Source organism: Oncorhynchus gorbuscha, linkage group LG19 (assembly GCF_021184085.1).
Source record: "Oncorhynchus gorbuscha isolate QuinsamMale2020 ecotype Even-year linkage group LG19, OgorEven_v1.0, whole genome shotgun sequence".
Lineage (NCBI taxonomy): Eukaryota > Metazoa > Chordata > Actinopteri > Salmoniformes > Salmonidae > Oncorhynchus > Oncorhynchus gorbuscha.
This window is the reverse complement of record NC_060191.1, coordinates 34,020,090-34,041,084: the sequence shown is the minus strand read 5'-3', so window position 1 is coordinate 34,041,084 and position 20,995 is coordinate 34,020,090. Positions and strand designations below refer to the sequence as shown.

Below are 20,995 nucleotides of genomic sequence, written 5' to 3'. Positions count from 1 at the left end.
CTAAGGATGTGGGTGAGGAGGAAGTGGCTTTAACAAGGTCGCTGAAGACAGGTGTTTGTTTTGCTGTCCGGCTGATTTCGAAACCGATGTAAACGGTCTGTTCGTTTCTCCTTTTGTCACTCACCAGACAGCACATCAAATACAGTGGCGGGTGGGGTTAAAAACCATAGGCCTGACCGTAAACTTTTACAAAGCCTAGGCGCTAGCTTATCTTGGTTGGGAAATGATTCAGACGGATCAGGAGACAATATAGCTATAAAGTATGTTGTGAAACATTGTAAATGGTTAGATGTAACACATGCTGAATAATGTGCGTAAAAGGTAGGTTATTACACGAAATAAAGTGTTTGGCGCCACCCGGTGGCTAAACGTGGCCTGCTTAACGAGAACCGCGCCTTACAAGTAGGGTAGTAGACCATAAATGCTGACACCTTCCCTTCACACTCATCACTTAGTGAGTTGATCTTACCAGTACGCTAAAGCGCAATCATTTCGACAAAATGCATTATAAAGTATAATTGTATCTTAGCTACAATAACTAAACTACTTGTTAAACTTTTATTTAACTCCAAACAACTTTAATCAAGTGTTGGACAAGACACTTTGCTGCTTGACTCAAAGCCTCACTAGTGAATTGTTGCAGTTATGACTTGGGGACATTTATAATGCATGTATGAGAGATGAGAACATTCAAGTAAAGACACAAAACCAATAGATTGACGACAGATACGTTTGTTCATTTTATTTGGATTTCTCAGTTTGATAACTGATCATATATTTGGATTAAAACAACCTGTTACTCAGAAGAGTACAAATCAAGTCTCAATTCACTGGGTGAGTGGTTGGGGGGGCATGCCATACAAAAAGATTAAAATCATGAGCGACCAATTATTTTCCGTATTCACATGGAGCTATACACCGCCTCGGGATTTCATCAATGTTCACTCACTTGTAATTGAAGAAAACTATGTACATAGATGAAGGTAAAAATTTAAATCCGATTTCTTTTACATCCTATTCAGTGATGCAAACATACTCTTCTCAGAGAGAGATTGAGGGGACAGGGGCACAGGGAAAGATAGAAAGAACACCCAGAGATGGAGAAAAAGCAAGACCATCATAAAAGGAGATAAATATGTATACAGAATTACTGATACGAAAATGTGGCCAGATGCAATAACTACCAAATCTCAATCTCAGGCCTCCAATTCAGCTCTTCCATTTTCCTCTCCCCCATCCATCTCTACCTCACCCTCATTCAGTCTCTCTACCACTTCTCTTCCATTCAGCACATTGTCCCTCACTTCTCTCCTTTTCTCAATTCTCTTCACTGGAACAGTAGGCAGAAGAGGGGATGAGGAGGGTTGTGGGGGTTAGTGGGTCCAAGCGGTATGTTTAGTATCGGTAATATGGACTCCTCGACCGGGAACGGGACCTCCTGGAAACCCGAGAAAAGAGTGTGTTTGAGTCTCAGGTAACAGAGTGCTACATTTGGACCCCCACAGTATATTCACTACCCCCACATATAATGCTATATGTCAAACTGGACATGACTAGCCAGTTATTACACAGGACATTACTTTCTTTAAAATATTGGGATACTTCCTGGTGTAAACAGTTGCTCTCCAGTATTTGCTGGTACTTGCTAGCTTGTATCATATTTGACTAAGCTACCATTGGTCGCATACACATGGATGGTCTAAGTGCAGAACTGCTGTAGCGTATTGAGACTTACAGTGTTAAGCCTCATCTGTTTCTGATGTACCGAGACTCCACGTTCAGTGTGTCCCCCCCCCATTACCCAATACCACAGCCGGCCCCACAACTCCCCAGGGAGGACCAGGGACGTGAGAGCCTAACATCAGTACTGACAGCCCTCTGTGAGAGTATGCAGGCTTTTGATTCAAACTCTTTGTCCCAATGTGGGTGCGTGTGAGCGGGAGAGAATACATTTGAATACGAGTGTGTGAGGGGGGGAGAAAGGAACAAAGAGTGTGAGAGTGTGTGTGTCTGTCGTGTGTCACAAATAGAACACTGGAAATCTTGAGCATTACAGAAATATGCTCAACATTGTGTTAATCACTCTAAACTGAATATGGACTTCAGTGATCATAACTTCCCCCATTACAGTGTCGAGAAAGAGTTGCGACAGATCGCAGAGGGAGAGTACGATGCGCTACTGAGATAACGTGCGCGAGAGTCAACATCCTTCCTCAACAGTGGAGATTCTTGTGGTTGCTCACATACCTTCTGGATGAGCTGTGGTCACGACCTGAGAGACAGACAAGAGGACAGACACACCTGATGAAAGAATGACCAACACAACAGCGTGCCAGAAAGTTAACTGACAACACTCAGAACTAGTACTGAGCCAATGTCACACACATTGACAAAAAAAAAAAAAAAATGTATCATTTGCAAATTCTTACTTTTAACTCTGCATTGTTGGGCTCGTAAGTAAGCAATTCACGGTGAAGTCTACACCTTTTGTGTTCGGCACGTGTGACAAATACAATTTGTTTTGACAACTAATACTCAGCCACAACTAGTACTGAGCTACTGTTAGAGGCTTATGAGCTGCATCCCAATTGCACGGCCATTTCAAAAAGTGTGCAATTGAACAAGGATTTAACAACGGTGACAGTTAAGGGGTGACTCACTGGACTCACCATATTTAGATGGGGAGGGCGAGTGGCTTTGTCGTCCGTACTGTCTCTCCCACTCGTCCCTCTCTTTCTCCCGACGCTCACGCTCCCTGGAACACACACACCACCGTTTAACCAGAGTCATACGGCATCACAATGCAGCATCACACACAATCACACAGTCTTACTTCATGCGGATCTTGCGTGCCATGGCTCTGAGCTCTCCCTCACGCTCCTGTAAAGTATACACAGCCATGAGGGCCAATGGCAGATGACAACATGTATCAAAGGACTGTCTTAGGGGGACACTGTCTGTTTCTAGAGGAAACATCACAATATGCTATTGTGGGGGGGGCTGGCTAGCAGATCACAAACACGAATCCACACACACCGCTCGCTTATTTTCCTGCTGAGTGACTTTCGCCTGGGCTGCTTTCTTATCTGCCTTGGCTGTGGGAGAAACAGAAGAGCAGAGGGGATTAATATTTCTATACAAACACAGCATCAACTAGTTGTAACTGAGACTGACCAAACAGAGTCCAGTCTGTCTACTCACACTGCCTGTTGAGGGCCTTCTGCATGCGTATCTTCAGCTTCTCCTGCGGGGTCATCCTGGGCTGTAAGAGACACGCAGGCATCAGCACACACACTCGCAGGGCAGGAGCGCAGGGTGTGTGTGGAACTACGGGGATGGGCACGTTTTGGACCACCACTGCCTCATAAAGCAGCTGGTAAGGCCACGGTTAGTCATATGGGGGTTATACGGCCGTAAATCACGTGAGCCGTTTAAATGTAAATGTAAATGTCATGTCCTGTTCTCTGCTGGACTAGAAGTGCCGGCTACGTGAGGAGAGGAGAGGCAAACCCCGTGCCCGTTGCACACTGTAGCAGGACAGGATCACATTACATGGAACTGGACTCTTAAGTATATGTGTCTTATGCATTTGTACATATGTGTGAATGTTGTGAGGACAGGGTAAGAGAGTCGAACAGGGAAAGAACAGTCTGGCACAAGTAGCGCCAGCAGCCCTCCCCTCCCCTGTACATTCCCTGCTGACACTCCCTGGCCAGGTAGGAATTCAGCTTGAGGATAAACAAGCGCACACATACACAACAGGCTAAAATGGCAAACTACTGAGTTTAATAACCCTTCCCTCTACTACTCTCCTGCTCCTTCACAGCAACTATGAGACATCCCTTTACCCCGGTGAATCCCCTGTACTGGAGCGGTTACTAGCCATGTCTAGTGACGTGTCTCTAAGGGGAAGGCAGCAGGTAACAGTGTGTGCTGTTAAGTCCTGGGTGGAGAGGCGCGGTGGTGTATTTCTCCTGCCTGCTCAGACAAGCCCAGCCCCCCTCTCACCGCTCTGCTGTCCACAACAGCTGCATACACCTGAGAGCTCCGACCTCACTACATAGCAGACTAAAATGGCCTCCTCTCCAGAGTGTCCTTCACTTTAGCTGATCTGAAGCGTAACAGAGAAGAATATAGAGTATGCCTGCCAGTGCACCGCCTTGACCGGTCTAGTTCTTTACCGTCAGCGCAGATGGCAGAATGGAGACGAGGAGAGGAAGCCTCTTAAAGACTATTGGAACGCACCCAGACTACTCTCCCCCTATTCTCTTATATGGCTTCCTTTACTACTCCTGCGCTTTTACTGGCCCAGTCCCTTAAGATCAATGGTGAGGGGAAAGAGGAGACAATGAAGCCATTTAAGAGCTTCTGACAATGACATATCAGTGCTTTTGCCTCAGTCGGAGGGCACGAGCTTTAAAAATGTGTTGTCTATATGTAGAGTGAAACGTCTCACCATTGAGATTGAGGGACACACTCCACTCTGCATAGCTCAGCAGGTGCCGCAGAATATCCATAATATAGACAGATACATAAGTGACAGAAAGGGTGCTGGGAACACCAGTCCATTCAGGGATACGGAGAAAGAAGGGTCCGGGAAAAGTCTGTCACAACACTCTGCAATGCAGGTTGTGCCCTTTGGAGGCAGGCTAACCCTGTAACCACACTCTACACTGAGTAGAGAAGGGTTTATCTCTACACTATATTCAGGGGGGGAGGCAAAGGACACATTTAAAAATATGGGAGCTCCACAGAGAGGGGCAGTCAAAAGATATTTCATATGATTTCCATTCTCTGTGTGCACAGTGGCCTTTGGGGGGGGGGGGGGGGGGGGGTCCCCGGCCTGATGGATAGCCAGCTCAGCCTGTCAGGGGTGAGGGAGGCGTAGACTTTTGCAACAAACCCAGCTAGATCAAATTCTTACTGACTTTGGCAGCTCCCGTCTCTTTACCACCCGGAGTATCAGGCCTGGAGGGAGAGAAAGAAAGAGGGGGAGAAAGAGGAAGAAAAGTAGGGCTGAAATGGTCACCATTTTCCATTTGAGAGCTCCTCCATGGGACAGACTAGGGCAAATATTAGCTACTTATTGCTGCTGTTTGTTTTAAACGGCATGTGAGGGGGGAGGCTGGGTGTATATATATACAGTGGGGCAAAGAAGTATTTAGTCAGCCACCAATTGTGCAAGTTCTCCCACTTAAAAAGATGAGGCCTGTAATTTTCATCATAGGTACACTTCAAATATGACAGACAAAATGAGAAGAAAAGAACTCCAGAAAATCACATAGTAGGATTTTTATGAACTTATTTGCAAATTATGGTGGAAAATAAGTATTTGGTCACCTACAAACAAGCAAGATTTCTGGCTCTCACAGACCTGTAACTTCTTTTTCTCTGTCCTCCAATCGTTACCTGTATTAATGGCACCTGTTTGAACTTGTTATCAGTATAAAAAGACACCTGTCCACAACCTCAAACAGTCACACTCCAAACTCCACTATGGCCAAGACCAAAGAGCTGTCAAAGGACACCAGAAACAAAATTGTAGACCTGCACCAGGCTGGGAAGACTGAATCTGCAATAGGTAAGCAGCTTGGTTTGAAGAAATCAAATGTGGGAGCAATTATTAGGAAATGGAAGACATACAAGACCACTGATAATCTCCCTTGATCTGGGGCTCCACGCAATATCTCACCCTGTGGGGTCAAAATGATCACAAGAACAGTGAGTAAAAATCCCAGAACCACACGGGGGGACCTAGTGAATGACCTGCAGAGAGCTGGGACCAAAGTAACAAAGCCTACCATCAGTAACACACTACGCCGCCAAGGACTCAAATCCTGCAGTGCCAGATGTGTCCCCCTGCTTAAGCCAGTACATGTCCAGGCCCGTCTGAAGTTTGCTAGAGAGCATTTGGATGATCCAGAAGAAGATTGGGAGAATTTCATCTGACCATATGACACCAAAATATAACTTTTTGGTAAAAACTCAACTCATCGTGTTTGGAGGACAAAGAATGCTGAGTTGCATCCAAAGAACACCATACCTACTGTGAAGCATGGGGGTGGAAACATCATGCTTTGGGGCTGTTTTTCTGCAAAGGGACCAGGACGACTGATCCGTGTAAAGGAAAGAATGAATGGGGCAATGTATCGTGAGATTTTGAGTGAAAACCTCCTTCCATCAGCAAGGGCATTGAAGATTAAACGTGGCTGGGTCTTTCAGCATGACAATGATCCCAAACACACCGCCCGGGCAACGAAGGAGTGGCTTCGTAAGAAGCATTTCAAGGTCCTGGAGTGGCCTAGCCAGTCTCCAGATCTCAACCCCATAGAAAATGTTTGGAGGGAGCTGAAAGTCTGTGTTGCCCAGCAACAGCCCCAAAACATCACTGCTCTAGAGGAGATCTGCATGGAGGAATGGGCTAAAATACCAGCAACAGTGTGTGAAAACCTTGTGAAGACTTAGAGAAAACGTTTGACCTCTGTCATTGCCAACAAATGGTATATAACAAAGTATTGAGATAAACTTTTGTTATTGACCAAATACTTATTTTCCACCATAATTTGCAAATAAATTAATTAAAAATCCTACAATGTGATTTTCTGGAATTTTTCTTCTCATTTTGTCTGTTGAAGTGTAACTATGATGAAAATTACAGGCCTCTCATCTTTTTAAGTGGGAGAACTTGCACAATTGGTGGCTGACTAAATACTTTTTTGCCCCACTGTACATATGCGAGTATTAATGTGTGTGTGCTTTAGAGGTCTTCGCGGATCTACCTATACCTGATTACCAGACCCAGAATTCTAAATATCACGGGGTCTGGGTCAGATCTGATTGTCACAGGTCTCGGGTACCTGTCATTTTAACTGAGTTTGCACATGATGCGTACCGATCCAAACAGTGACTGCTGCAGTAGAGAGAAATGTAAATCATTTATGCTGCTGCTCTTGCTTTTCACGAGAATGGCACATGTAGCTTGTTGGCCAATTATAAGTCAAAGCGGCAATAGGCTACAGTCAGAGGCTCCATGTGTGGCAAAAGTTATAGATATCTAGTCAATGGAAGGTAAAGTTAAGCATTTCACTGTTAGGCTACACCTATTGGTTTACAAAGCATTTGACAAATAACATTTGATTTGTAATCATATTGAATGATGAATAACCTAGCTATGGCAGCTATCTACTATAACACGAGTCAGCTTGGTTGGTTGCATTCCCCTCCCTCCGTCCTTCCTTTGGCTTGGTTGGTTGCGGTCTCATCTTTCACGCCCTCCTCCGTGTCACTCACTCACTCGCTCGGAGTACACGCACGGCCCCCCTCTCTCCCCCTTGCTTATCAGCGGCAGTTAATAAAGCAGCTTAAAATTGACTTTTTGTCTGATTCCGGTCTGAAGTCGGTCTGGATCGGAACAGGTCTAGTTGTTCTTGTGTACTTTTAGAACAGGTCATTATATTAAAAAATTGTATCTATGCATATCGCGTCTGCGCAGGAAAGCCCCAGGTCTATTTCGGAACGGGTCCAACTTTTTTTGAACCCGTTTAAGATCTCTAGTGTGTTTATGCATGTAGGTGTCAGTGGACTCACTTTCTCAGCTTGTCACAGAGTGCAGTGGCAGAGGGCGGCCCTCCTCTGTGTGAGGGGGAAGGGGTGCAGCTGGGCTGGGGCGATTGGGAGGGGCTAGGACTACTGCTGCTGACCCCCCTCTGATGGCCTCCCAAAGTCCGCCCCCCACCCCCCCGCCTTGCACGGGCCCCCTGTCGAGAGTTCGAGCGGGACCTGGAATTCGAGCAGACAGATGTGATCAGCACAACAGCGAAGAGCTCACCGGTTCATGTAAGTGGTAGGATTTTTAAAAATACATTACGTTCAGGATTTACTTAGGTTAAAAAAAGTCGTATGGAGGGGCCTCCCAAGAGGCGCAGCTGTCTAAAGCACTGCATCGAAGCGCTAGAGGCGTCACTACAAAACCAGGGTCCGATCCCAGGCTGTGTCGCAGCCAGCCGTGACCGGGAGACCCCCGTACGGAAGTTGCAGCGATGGGACAAAACTGTAACTACCAATTGGATATCACAAAATTGGGGAGAAAAAGGGGTCCAAAAAATAAATAAATATTGTTGTCTAGGCTGCCTTACCGTGTGCGCCTGCGTGCCACAAAGCGACGTCCCACGTCCCTGTCTCGCTCCCTGTCCCTCTCCCGGTCTCCATCTCGGTCATTGGAGCGGGACGGTGTCCGGTCGCATCTCCTCCGTGACCCCCCTCTTCCTCCCCCGTTGGCTCCTCTACCCCGGGACCGCGAGTCGGAGCGCCGCCTCGACCGGGAGCGGGAATGTCGTCTGTCCCTCCCTCCTCCACGGCGTCTGTCGCGGTGTGAGTGAGAGGAGGAACGAGAGGAGGAGCGATGAGTGGAAGAGTGGGTGGAAGAGGAGGAAGGGCTGGAGGAAGAGCGGCGTCTGCTGAACAGAGAGACAACACTGAGGTATTAGCAACGACCCACAGGCTGCTCTAATCCTAAATGTCCGCTTGAACTCATTTTTATTTCAGGTTTTGATCTACATTGGACTGATAGTGCTGCAATTTTGTTGTAAAATCATGTAACCACACAGGTAGACCAGAGCTCAGGACTTAAGCATTGCTGCTACTTTGTGAACCATACTGAATATTGACACATGGCGTACATGTCATATACGTTTTCCCTTACCTCACGGTGCCTTTAAAAGTGGTACTAAGTTGTCTAGGGCAGCTTTTAATGTGAAGAAGTACACAATCTAATTGATTTACCATGAACAACAACAACATGCAGAATTTGCTGTTTGGGATGTACAAACTAACACGCATCTCTAAAAAGGTCACTACTAGGACTGTAAACTGTTCAGGTCAAACTTACTAACTTAAATCGGAGCTCCACTTCACCTACCAAATCTCTAAAGCCCAAATCTTTACAGCTGTAGTCAATGGACAGCAACATGACTGACAGGAGTAAACAACCAATGGAAAGCAGAAGGGGAAAGCTACCGACCGGGAGCCCCTGCTATGACCTGCGGGCTGGTGCAGCGAGTTGGCAGGGGTGTGGACAGGGGGTGGAGCTTGAATTGCAGCGGCAGCCTCCTCGTCGCTGCCTCCGAAGCTGGTGATAAAAGTGATCTTCTCCGGGCCCGGGGAACGGGAGCGGGACCGCGACTCCGAACTGGACTCTGACTGGGGCCTGAGGGAGAGAGGAAGGAGGTCAAAAAACACAAAAACCATAGGGCTGCTTATATTTGTCTTGTTTCACACATGTACAAGCGTGTAACCTGTACAAGTGTGTGGTGTGAACTTGAACCCACCCTCGGAGAGTGGGCTCAAGGCCAGGGATCAGCCATTATTGACAGCGATGCTGGACTAATTAAGGGGTCAAGGAAAATTCCACTCAAAAACTGTTTTGGTATTTGTTTCACTAGTCAACTGTTGATACAGTCCCAAAATGGCTTGCATGCCAGCAATCACGTTTTCAAGATATAGAACTTTCAAAATACAGAAAGTGTCACAGTATGATGCATTTTGGCATCATGTGCTAGGGCAGATGCTCCATACCTAGACAACTCAGGGATTTGAACTAGCTCTAACCACTAAGCTACCTATCGCGCTGCCAGGGAAGGGAGAATCAGTATTCTCTCTACTGATTAAAAGGGTGACCTCAAACTAGCAAGCAGTTCATCATTCGTTGGTAGCACTGACCAAAAGGATGACAGTGCCATTACTTTCCTAGTCAAAACATACTATTAGATGGACTTTTAAAGTGAAAAACTTCAACAGAGAGTTAAATGGTTGGCCTCCAGCTCACCGTTTGTAGGGATCGTAGGTTGGGCTGTCTCTCCTGGCATAGCTGGAGATCATAAACAGGGAAAGGGTTTAAAAGAGGTGTGACAGTGTGTCTCGTACCATGTGTGCACTACACATTGGTCGTGGATGAGGTGAGTTACCCCATATCGTATAAAAATCAGGGTTGGGGTCAATTCCATACCAAGTAAATTCAGAAAGCAAACTAAATTCAAATGACAAAAGCAATGAAAATAATTGGAATTTCTGTGTACTTCCTGAATTGACCCCAACCCTGGTATAAACTTCTGTTTACCTGGGTGGGCTGATCTGTCTGCCCTTCAGTCTCTTCTCTCTGAACTCCCTCCTCTGTCTGCGAGAGCGACGGCCCTGAGGGTCACACCCACAGTCAGTCAGTCAGTCAGTGACATAATCAGGGAAAAGGCCTACCAACAATCATTGACATAACAGCAACACACACCAATTCTTTCTTACCGAGTACATGGCCTTCTCTGCCTCCAGAGCTTTGGCATGTTTAATGGCCTCCAGCTCATCCTTGTCTTTCCTCAGCATCCTGTCAACCAGTCAGCCAGTTAACACATTGTATATAACAGCAGACTTTTTACTCTTTAACATGAAGCAACGTAAGCGACATTTAAAAAACAAAGTATGACAGGCATTTGCGGCGATAATGTAACGTCGACAATTAAAATTGTAGCGAAACGCATAGCCTATAATGGGAGCAGGTAGACTGACCTGACAAAATCTCCCTCTGCCATTCCATATGGAGTGGCCACCTTGTTCAGATCCAACTCCTGCTCTGTGTTGAGCTCGTCAACGTCCACCTCCACGTCTGAAACACACACACACACAACAAAATAGTATAAGAGAATAATGCATACTCGCATTCCACATACATGACCAACTTCTGGGCTTGTTCAAAATTGCAGTCAACATGATGCATTCTGGGTAAATTGTGACCGACTGATCTACAAATAATAATTGATTTTATTTGACGCAACGTCATTTCTAGATCAGTCAGTCGGCTGCAATGTCAAACAAGCCCAATGTCCACTTAACCCAACCACTCATACTTACAGTATGTGGGTGAGAAGATACGGGAACTCACCAATGTCTGGAATACCCTCGTCCTCCTCTGATTCGCTGTTGTCAGAGTCATCCTCCTCCCCTTTCTCTTCTTCCTCCCCAGGCTTTGTAACAGTACTGTCCTCGTACGTGTAGCCAATTGTGGCCTTCTCCTTGGCAAGCCTAAATGAAAAAAAGGTATGGGTTTATTCATAATCAATACAAATAATCTAAATACGAGTATACTTCTATAAGCCATAAATAGAGAATGTGGAGATCGTGAAAAGATGGGATAGGACTAACTTTTTCTTCTCGTCCTCATTTGGCCTCTGCAGGCCACCATAGAGCTCGTCCATTTGGATCTGGTACAAACACTGCTCCTCAGAGACTGCAGAGGGACAGCGGGAGGTTAGAGAACACAGAAACACAATATACCCACTGGGAGGGAAGCACAAGAGACATAACATTACCAACACCGGCGGATACTCACTGCTGGCAAAGTCGTTCTGCACTAGGCCTCTGTAACGCTCATAGTTGCACTTCCTCTCCTCCGACTCCTGTTCTGGTGTGCTGCAACCCAAATGCAACACTTCAATATGTTTGATGAAAAACGGTGGTGGTCCCACGTAACACATTTGACCTTCCATATCACATTTCATTAAACAACCACAACAAATATACCTGTGTGTGTATGATTATAATCAATTTCAGTGAGGACATCTTTACTAGAGTGTCGTAATAAGGTAGGAAGTCACACACTTACGCTGTGTTGAGGAGCGGAGGGGTGTAGGTGAGTATGAAGTCCAGGTGTGCCCTCACGTCAAACCTGTCAATCATGTTGTTGGCGTCTCCCTGCCAGGGCATCCTGCAACAACAAGAGAACATAACATCCTGATTAGTGTTCTCAGGTGGTGCGAGTGTGTGATGTGCAGAAAGAGTATTTGCGTGACAGTATTATATCAAGAGTAAGACATGGTGGCATGTATGCACATGCATGTCTTGTGTGTGTTGTACTCATGCACGTTTCTCTCCTCACATGTTGACGGGGCTTTCTGCGGCGAGCGCCACGGCAGAGTCCAGATGGATCTTATAGGCCCGGCCGTGAACCTGAAGGAACTGAGCCGGGTCCTTTTTCTGTAGAGGAGAGAAGGGTGAAAGGAAGGACAGGGGGGAGGAGACCAGAGCAGGTGAATCTTCATTCAGTAAAAAAAATATAATTTTTTTTTTTTTTAATCACCAACTCTGGTCCTGGAGAGCTACACGGTGTGAAGGCTTTAGTTCCAGCCCAGCACGAAACACCAGATTGTATGAAGTTGTGCAGACCTTGATGATTCGTGTAATGAGCTATGCACAAGAAAAGCAACAAAAAAAAACAGTGCGCCTGGGCGACTTACGATCTTCTCATAGTACTCTCGCCGGCGCTCGCCGCGGCGTTTGTAGTCCACCATCATGCCACGCAGCTTGCGCTCATGTTTGCGGGCCTCCTGCCACATGACGGCTCCGCTGGGGGTGGGGGCGCGGCGGGGCACGGTGACTGTGAGGAGACAGGACCGATACCATATTACACAGAATAAAAATAGAAGACGCAGCAATAAAGACTTTACAGAGTTAAAGTTTATATAAGGAAATCAGTCAATTTAAATAAATAAATTAGGCCCTAATCTATGGATTTCACGACTGGGAATACAGATACATCTGTTGGTCACAGATACCTTAAAAAAAAAGTAGGGGTGTGGATCAGAAAACCGATCAGCATCTGGTGTGACCACCATTTGTCTCATGCAGGGTGACGTAACTCCTTCGCAACGAGTTGATCAGGCTGTTGATCGTGGCCTCTGGAATGTTATCCCAATCCTCTTCAATGGCTGTGCGAAGTTGCTGGATATTGGCGGGAAAAGGAACATGCAGTAGTGCTGTCGATCAAGAGCATTCCAAACATTCTCAATAATTGACATGTCTGGTGAGTATGCAGGCCATGGAAGAACAGACATGCTCAACTTCCAGGAATTATGAACAGATTCTTGCGACATGAGGCCGTGCATGATCATACTGAAACATGAGGTGATGTCGGCAGATTAATAGCACGACAATGGGCCTCAGGATCTCGTCACGATATCTCTGTGCATTGAAACTTACATAGATTGGAACACAATTGCATTCCTGTCCCTAGCTTATGTCTGCCCATGACATAACCAGACCACGTGGGCACTCTGTTCCCAACGCTCACCCACGCTATACACGCAGTCTGCCGGGTACAGTTGAAACCACGAATCAGCTGTGAAGAACACACTTCAGCATGCAAGTGGCCATCGAAGGTAAGCATTTTCCCACTGAAGTCTGTTACGACGCCAAACTGCAGTCAGGTCAAGATCCTAATGAGGACAACGAGCACGCAGATGAGCTTCCCTGAGATGGTTTCTGACAGTTTGTGCAGAAATTCTTTGGTTGTGCAAAACCCACAGTTTCATGCGCCCGTGCTTAGGTCTATCCAACACTGGTCTGATCAATCGGATTCCACGCTTCAGGATTGCGTTGATCACGTGAAATTGGATATGTTCCGGCAAGCCTCGGATAATAAAATTGACGTATACGCTGACTCTGTGAGCGAGTTTATAAGTGTATAGGAGATGTACCCACTGACTATTAAAACCTTCCCTAACCAGAAACCGTGGATGGATGGCAGCATTCACGCTAAACTGAAAGCATGTACCACTGCATTTAATCATGGCAAGTCGACTGGAAATATGGCCGAATACAAACAGTGTAGTAATTCCCTCCGTAAGGCAAACAAGCAAAGTCAGTATAGAGACAACGTGGAGTCGCAACAGCTCAAACACAAGATGCATGTTGCAGGGTCTACAGACAATCACGGATTACAAAAAGAAAACCAGCCCTGTCGCGGACATCGACATCTTACTTCCAGACAAATTAAACAACTTTGCGTGCTTTGAGGACAATACAGTGCCATCGACATGGCTTGATACCAGACTGTGGGCTCTCCTTCTCCGTGGCCGATGTGAGTAAAACATTTAAACGCGTTAGCCCTCGCAAGGCTGCCGACCCAGTCCTCGGACGCGGCTAGGCTGGCTGCTGTGTTTATTGACATAATCAATCCCTATCCCCACCTGCTGTTCCCACATGCTTCAAGATGGCCACCATTGTTCCTGTTCCCAAGAAAGCTAAGGTAACTGAACTAAATGACTATCGCCCCGTAGAACTCACTTCTGTCATCATGAAGTGTATTGAGACTAGTCAAGGATCATATCACCTCCACCCTACTTGTCACCCTAGACCCACTTCAATTTGCTTAATAGGTCCACAGACGATGAAGTAACCATCACACTGCCCTATCCCATCTGGACAAGAGGAATATCTATGTAAGAATGCTGTTAATTGACTACAGCTCAGCATTTAACACCATAGTACCCTGCAAACTCGTCATTAAGCTTGAGACAATGTGTCTCGACCCCACCCTGTGCAACTGGTTCCTGGACTTTGACGGGTCGCACCCAGGTGGTGAAGGTAGGAAACATCTCCACTCCGCTGATCCTCAACACTGGGACCCCACAAGGGTGAGTTCTCAGCCCCCTTCTGTACTCCATGTTCACCCATGACTGCCTCCAACTCAATCAACAAGATTGCAGACAACACAACAGTAGTGGGCTTGATTACAAACAATGAAGAGACAGCCTACAGGGAAGAGGTGAGGGACCTCGGAGTGTGGTAAGAGCGTTTGCTAAATGACTTAAATGTAAATGTAAATGTGTCAGGAAAATAACCTCAATGTCAGCAAAACAATAGAGATGATCGTTGACTTCGGGAAAAAGCTAAATGAGCACCCCCCTATCCACATTGATGGGACAGCAGTGGAGAAGGTGGAAAGTTAAGTTCCTCTGTGTACATATCACCAACAAACTGAAATGGTCCATGCACACAGACAGCAACAGCACCTCTTCAACCTCAGCAGGCTGAAAAAAGATTGCATTGACACTAAAACCCACCACTAACTTTCACAGGTGCACAAGAGCATTCTGTCGGGCTGTCACCGCCTGGTACGGCAACTGCACCGCCCACAACCACAAAGGCCATCCAGAGGGTGGTTCGGCCTAGAGGTCGACTGATTAATCGGAATGGCCGATTAGGGCCGATTACACGTTTTTATAACAATCGGAAATCGGTATTTTTGGGCGCAGATATGCCAATTAAAAAATAATAATAATCATACCTTTATGTAACTAGGCAAGTGAGTTAAGAACACATTCTTATTTTCAATGACGGCCTAGGAACGGTGGGTTAACTGCCTTGTTCAGGGACAGAAAGACAGATTTTCACCTTGTCAGCTCGGGGGATCCAATCTAGCAACCTTACAGTTAACTAGTCCAACGCAATAACGACCTGCCTCTCTCTCGTTGCACTCCACACGGAGACTGCATGTTACGTGAATGCAGTAAGCCAAGGTAATTTGCTAGCTAGCATTAAAATTATCATAATCACTAGTTAACTACACATGGTTGATGATATTACTAGATATTATCTAGCGTGTCCTGCGTTGCATATAATCTTACTGAGCATACAAGCATCTAAGTATCTGACTGAGCGGTGGTAGGTAGAAGCAGGCGCAAGCATTCATTCAAACAGCACTTTCGCGTGTTTTGCCAGCAGCTCTTGGTTGTGCGTCAAGCATTGCACTGTTTATGACTTCAAGCCTATCAACTCCCGAGATGAGGCTGGTGTAACCGAAGTGAAATGGCTAGCTAGTTAGCGCACGCTAATAGCGTTTCAAATGTCACTCGCTCTGAGCCTTCTAGTAGTTGTTCCCCCCTTGCTCTGCATGGGTAAGGCTGCTTTGAGGGTGGCTGATGTTGTGTTGCTGGTTCTAGCCCTGGAAGGAGCGAGGAGAGGGACGGAAGCTATACTGTTACACTGGCAATACTAAAGTGCCTATAAGAACATCCAATAGTCAAAGGTTAATGAAATAGAAATGGCATAGAAGGAAATAGTCCTATAATTCCTATAATAACTACAACCTAAAACTTCTTACCTGGGAATATTGAAGACTCATGTTAAAAGGAACCACCAGCTTTCATATGTTCTCATGTTCTGAGCAAGGAACTGAAGCGTTAGCTTTCTTACATGGCACATATTGCACTTTTACTTTCTTCTCCAACACTTTGTTTTTGCATTATTTAAACCAAATGTAACATGTTTCATTATTTACTTGAGGCTAAATTGATTTTATTTATGTATTATATTAAGTTAAAATAAGTGTTCATTCAGTATTGTTGTAATTGCCATTATTACAAATAAAACATTTTAAAAGTTTGTATTTTATTTTTTTAATTGGCCGATTAATCGGTATCGGGTTTTTTGGGCCGCCAATAATCGGTATCGGCGTTGAAAAATCATAATCGGTCGACCTCTAGTTCAATCAGCTTAATTTCTCAGAGATCAAATTAGAACATAAAGTGTCAGGAATGCTCATTTTATCCGTTCCAAACTACAGAGACAATTTCAGAAAAATTTGAGATGGTGGTTGTCATGGTTTGCAGAAAAATTGGAATGACCAAAGGTCCATACACACCAACACAGTCGTGAAGAAGGCACAACAACTCCTTTTCCCCCTCAGGCTGGATAGATTTGGCATGGGCCCACATGTCCTCACAAAGTTCTACAGCTGCACCATTGAGAGCATCTTCACTGCCCGCATGACTGCTTGGTACAGAAAGTGATTGGCATCTGACTGCAAGGTGCTACAGAGGGCAATATATACGGCCAAGTTCATCACTGGGGCCAAGCTTCCTGCCACCCAGGACCTCTATACCAGGCGGTGTCAGAGGAAGACCCTAAAAATTGTCAAAGACTCCAGCTACCCTAGTACTAGACTGTTCCCTCTGCTACCACACAGCAAGCAGTACAGGAGCGCCAAGTCTAGGTCCAAGAGGCTTCTAAAACTGCTTCTACACCCAAGCCATAAGACTACTGAACATCTAATCAAATGGCTACCCAGACTACTTTGATTGCCCGCCACCCTCCTTTACACTGCCGTTACTCTCTATTATTAACTATGTATAAGTCATTTTATTAACTCTACCACACGTATACATTACCTCAATTACATCGACTAACCGGTACCCCCCTGTATATAGCCCCGCTATTGTTATTTCACTGCTGCTCTTAAATTAGTTTATTTTTTTTTTATTTTTTTTTAACTGCATTGTTGGTTAGGGCTTGTAAAGTAAGCATTTCAGTAAGGTCGACTACACCTGTTGTATTCGGCGCATGTGACAAATCAAATGTGATCACCTCGTACACTTCCACATCGACTCGGTACGTGTACCCGGTGTATAATAGCCAAGTTCTCGTTACTCATTGTGTATTTATCCCTCCTGCTATTATTTCTCTAAATGGTTGGTTAGGGCCCTTAGTAAGCATTTTACTGTTATGCTACAACTATTCTTTACGAAGTGTGTGACATTTACAATTTTATTTGAACCCTGACCCTGCAGCGCACCGTGGCGCAACCAAAACAACACGGTAAACACCGTTTTCGTCACTAAAGGTACAGATGTAGTGAACGTTAGTTAACGTTACCTAGGTATACTAGTAAAGCAATATTTGGTTTGGAGACTTAAAACACCATGTCTGCAGAAAATAGGTTTTAGTTTCCTGAATTTGCCACAAATTGCTAGCTACTAAACGCAATGACTTCTGGCCCACTAACGTGTTAGCAAGCTAGCCAGCCATTCAGCTAATGTTAGCTAGCAATGGGGGGGGCTCCATGTGTGGTTGGGATAATGCACACGAAAGATTGTGTATGAATACAATACATGCAGTCATTCATTCAGTTGATTTTAGGCACGCATTGGTATACCTGTTTTTGTAGTTCTCCAACACACACTTGAATTATTTCTCCAGATTGTTCGGCTGAGCGATAGCAGCCGAAGTCAACTCGTCACGGTTACACCTCCTTTCAGACCGGAAGCTGACTCTGAGTTCTTCTATGGTATATTGACGATCACACAATTGAATGTGCATCCCGCAACCCACTGTTCGGGATGGAAACAGGATTCCCAAAAAACTGAACATACTAAAAAACGACAACAAAAAAATGCATAAATAAAACCACAACGTTTTAAAAAATATATTTTAAATAGATCTGATCCCTACGCAGGCTCAAGGGGAACCTGGGAGGCCAGGTCTTCCGGAGCCAATACAACTTGCAAGTCTTCAGATGTAAAATCCTTAAGTCCCAAGGATGGCCGCAGACATAATAATGCCCAGTTTCTTAGACTTGTTTGAGACTCGTGCTTTACAGTGTATAACTGTGGCAATGAACGCAACAAGATCCACATTTTTAACAAACAGGGTATCTTTTGTCTGGAAGCAAACATTTACTACAGGCTGTGGTGCGTCCACTACTAATATCTTCACCAGCATCATTTGTTTTCTTAATTGTTTTAATCGCCTCCACATAGGAGATTAGATCGACAGCTCTATCTTTTGCCACCTCAATCTCCTTTACCCTTATAGGGCACTCCGGGAACTCAAGATAATGATCCCCACCACAATTGCAACACCACTGCCCTTCTGCACACCGTTCTTCGGTATACTCTGTCCGTCTGTTGAAACATGGACATATCCTTTACAATTCTTACACTGGAGTGGTTTGGGGACGAAAGCTCTTACAGCATATCTAACATAACCAACCACATGCATTGCTATTTGCTCTTTATGAAAAAACAACAGGACAACAGGCTTTCTTCTCTTTCTCTATTCACGCCGGGCACCAACCACCCCAGGAATTCTCTTCAGGTATTCGACCGGAGCATCCGTCGTCACTCCTGAGATGACTGCTTTGACGGGTGCTCTACTCCGAAGATCAAAACACAACACTTCTGTTCTTTTTGAAGCCCACTGCAATCTTCCTCTGTTCTTCAGAAATACAATTACTCAAAATAAGACCACTCTTGATCACTCTGACAGACTCCACTTTTCCAAGCGCATACTTCACCATTTTTGACACCTCAAACGGGTCTCCCACATATGCATGCCTACTCAAAAACGCATCCCAACAAGGAGCGATTCATTATCATTCGTACATGTATCCTCCACTCCAATTTTAGACCATTTCGTTTTTGTTCCAGTTTTTGATACTATTGTTGTCCATTCAGAACATTCATCTTCACCACATTTACTCGACACAATGCTTGATTCGAACTCAGCCTCCACCTCTGCCATCTTCTCCGTTGTCGGAATCACCTTCTGCTAACCCCATCTCCTCACTCTGAGTTAGTGGGATGTTGTCAAAATGGTGTGTAGGTTATTTTTCTTCTTCTTTGGTATGTCATGACTGTCCATGAGAATCCAAATAGGTCATATCAGGTTTGCAATGAATAACTTCAATCAGACCCCCTCTCACCAGTAAACGGGGATGGAAATAATTAGTGTGGATTAACAACTCACGTCCTGTTTTAAATCAAGGAGAAGATCCAGGCTCTCCCTCTCCAAATTCACCAAAGTAACGTGCTTTGTCTCAGCAGACCTTTTTCCTGCTGACACTTGAACACATTCAAAAGCAACTACTGGAACAGTATTTCTAACATAGAACTGTCATGTTTTGTCTTAGATTGTCTTGTCATTTTGCTTTTTCCTCTGTTCATTTTCCCCCTGCTGGTCTTTTTAGGTTCGTTCCCCTTTTTCTCTCTCCCTTCCTCTCTCTCTTCTCTCTATCGTTCCGTTCCTGCTCCCAGCTGTTCCTATTCCCCTAATCAATCATTTAGTCTTCCCACACCTGTTCCCTATTCTTTTCCCTGATTAGAGTCCCTATTTCTCCCCTTGTTTTCCGTTTCTGCCCTGTCGGATCCTTGTCTATTGTTCACCGTGCTGTGTCTGTGTATCGCCCTGTCGTGTCGTGTTTCCCTCAGATGCTGCGTGGAGAGCAGGTGTCTGAGTCTGCTAGGTTCAAGTGCCTTCCCGAGGCAACCTGCAGTTCTTGATCGAGTCTCCAGTCTGTTCTCGTCATTACGAGTGGAATTATGTCTTATGTTTGTAGAATTACTTTACTGGATTAAAGACTCTGTTTTCGCCAAGTCGCTTTTGGGTCCTCATTCACCTGCATGACAAGAACGTGGGGAATGGTCAGAGGCGAACTATAGAACACTAATGTAATTTTGTTTGTTATTTTGTGATGACATTAAACATGTTATAAAGGAAATACTGTAACTATGAAAGTATACCCACAACACATATGAAGTTTTCATACTATGCATTGTGCATGTAATATGACATAAGATGAAAGTGTTTTTGTTAAGAGAGGGATGTGACTTGAGAAGCCATAAGAGATAAGTGTTTTACATAACTTTGCACCGGGAGTAGTCACTGCCCTGAAGTGAAGTCAGAGAGCGTGTCAGCCTGCCGGAGCCGCCCCTTTCTGTCAAAAGGTGTAAATGAAGGATTAAGAAACAAACACATTGGACCAGAAAAGCATGAAGTGGCAGCTACACGTTTAAAATGGTTTGAACTTTGAATCTCAACACGAGGTGATGACAAACTCATCTCCCGGACAAACACTGGTACGGCTGATTAGCTGTCCTAAGTAAAGTTTCTTCAAAAGGGAATTTAAGTCGGACCATCCTGTTACTCTGCTCAAACCATTGTATTACGCTACTCTCACCCCCCCCCCTCCCCCACTGGGGAACCATCGATACGGCTCGGTAGCCTATCTTCAAAAAAGCATCTTCAAGATCAAATGGAAGGAAAATCACTCCTGTAGTTCTGTTTCGGGACTACGTGACAGGTTACTGGGTACCGGACAACAACAAAGAAGGACAACAGTAGAAGAATTGTTAGAACCATTTCAGATAATCAGAGCCTTACAAGCATGCCACGAAAAGGCCCAACCCCCTTTCTGTTCACAGAGAGATCCCCGGTGAACCCAGGCATTTCACGTAAATACATTTATGATTTCTTACTCAAAGCGGGAGGTGGTTTGTGTGCAATGTATATGGTTACTGTAGGTGACAGTTGTTTCCGAATGTGGCAATGTTAAGGGTCTATGTCCCTCTCTTTCCCTCTCCATCTCTTCTTTAACAAGCATCCATGTTGTTGTCTT

The 20,995-nt window shown here is 45.2% G+C and overlaps 1 protein-coding gene across 6 annotated transcripts; it reads right to left on the bottom strand.

The window, feature by feature from the left end:
• Nucleotides 1-716: 716 nt before the first annotated feature.
• LOC124005202 (CLK4-associating serine/arginine rich protein-like) lies at nt 717-17,871 on the bottom strand. 6 transcript variants are annotated; one of them, XM_046314211.1, is made up of 22 exons: nt 17,756-17,866; nt 12,597-12,762; nt 12,279-12,418; nt 11,921-12,018; nt 11,648-11,749; nt 11,375-11,454; nt 11,188-11,272; nt 10,928-11,067; nt 10,555-10,651; nt 10,294-10,372; nt 10,115-10,188; nt 9,824-9,865; nt 9,020-9,205; nt 8,136-8,456; nt 7,588-7,779; nt 4,929-4,968; nt 3,202-3,262; nt 3,037-3,095; nt 2,834-2,880; nt 2,670-2,755; nt 2,248-2,272; nt 717-1,438 (listed from the first exon to the last, which is right to left on the bottom strand). In XM_046314211.1, exons 3-22 carry the CDS (start codon nt 12,375-12,377, stop codon nt 1,396-1,398), a joined length of 1,956 nt encoding a protein of 651 aa, XP_046170167.1. In that variant the 5' UTR covers nt 12,378-12,418; nt 12,597-12,762; nt 17,756-17,866; the 3' UTR covers nt 717-1,395. The 6 variants fall into 6 exon arrangements, 3 of the variants coding, with proteins under 3 accessions (XP_046170167.1, XP_046170166.1, XP_046170168.1); XM_046314210.1 differs by lacking the exon at nt 12,597-12,762 and having other exon boundaries at nt 17,756-17,871; XM_046314212.1 differs by lacking the exon at nt 12,597-12,762 and having other exon boundaries at nt 8,136-8,453; nt 17,756-17,871.
• Between the last annotated feature and the right edge of the window lie 3,124 nt (nt 17,872-20,995).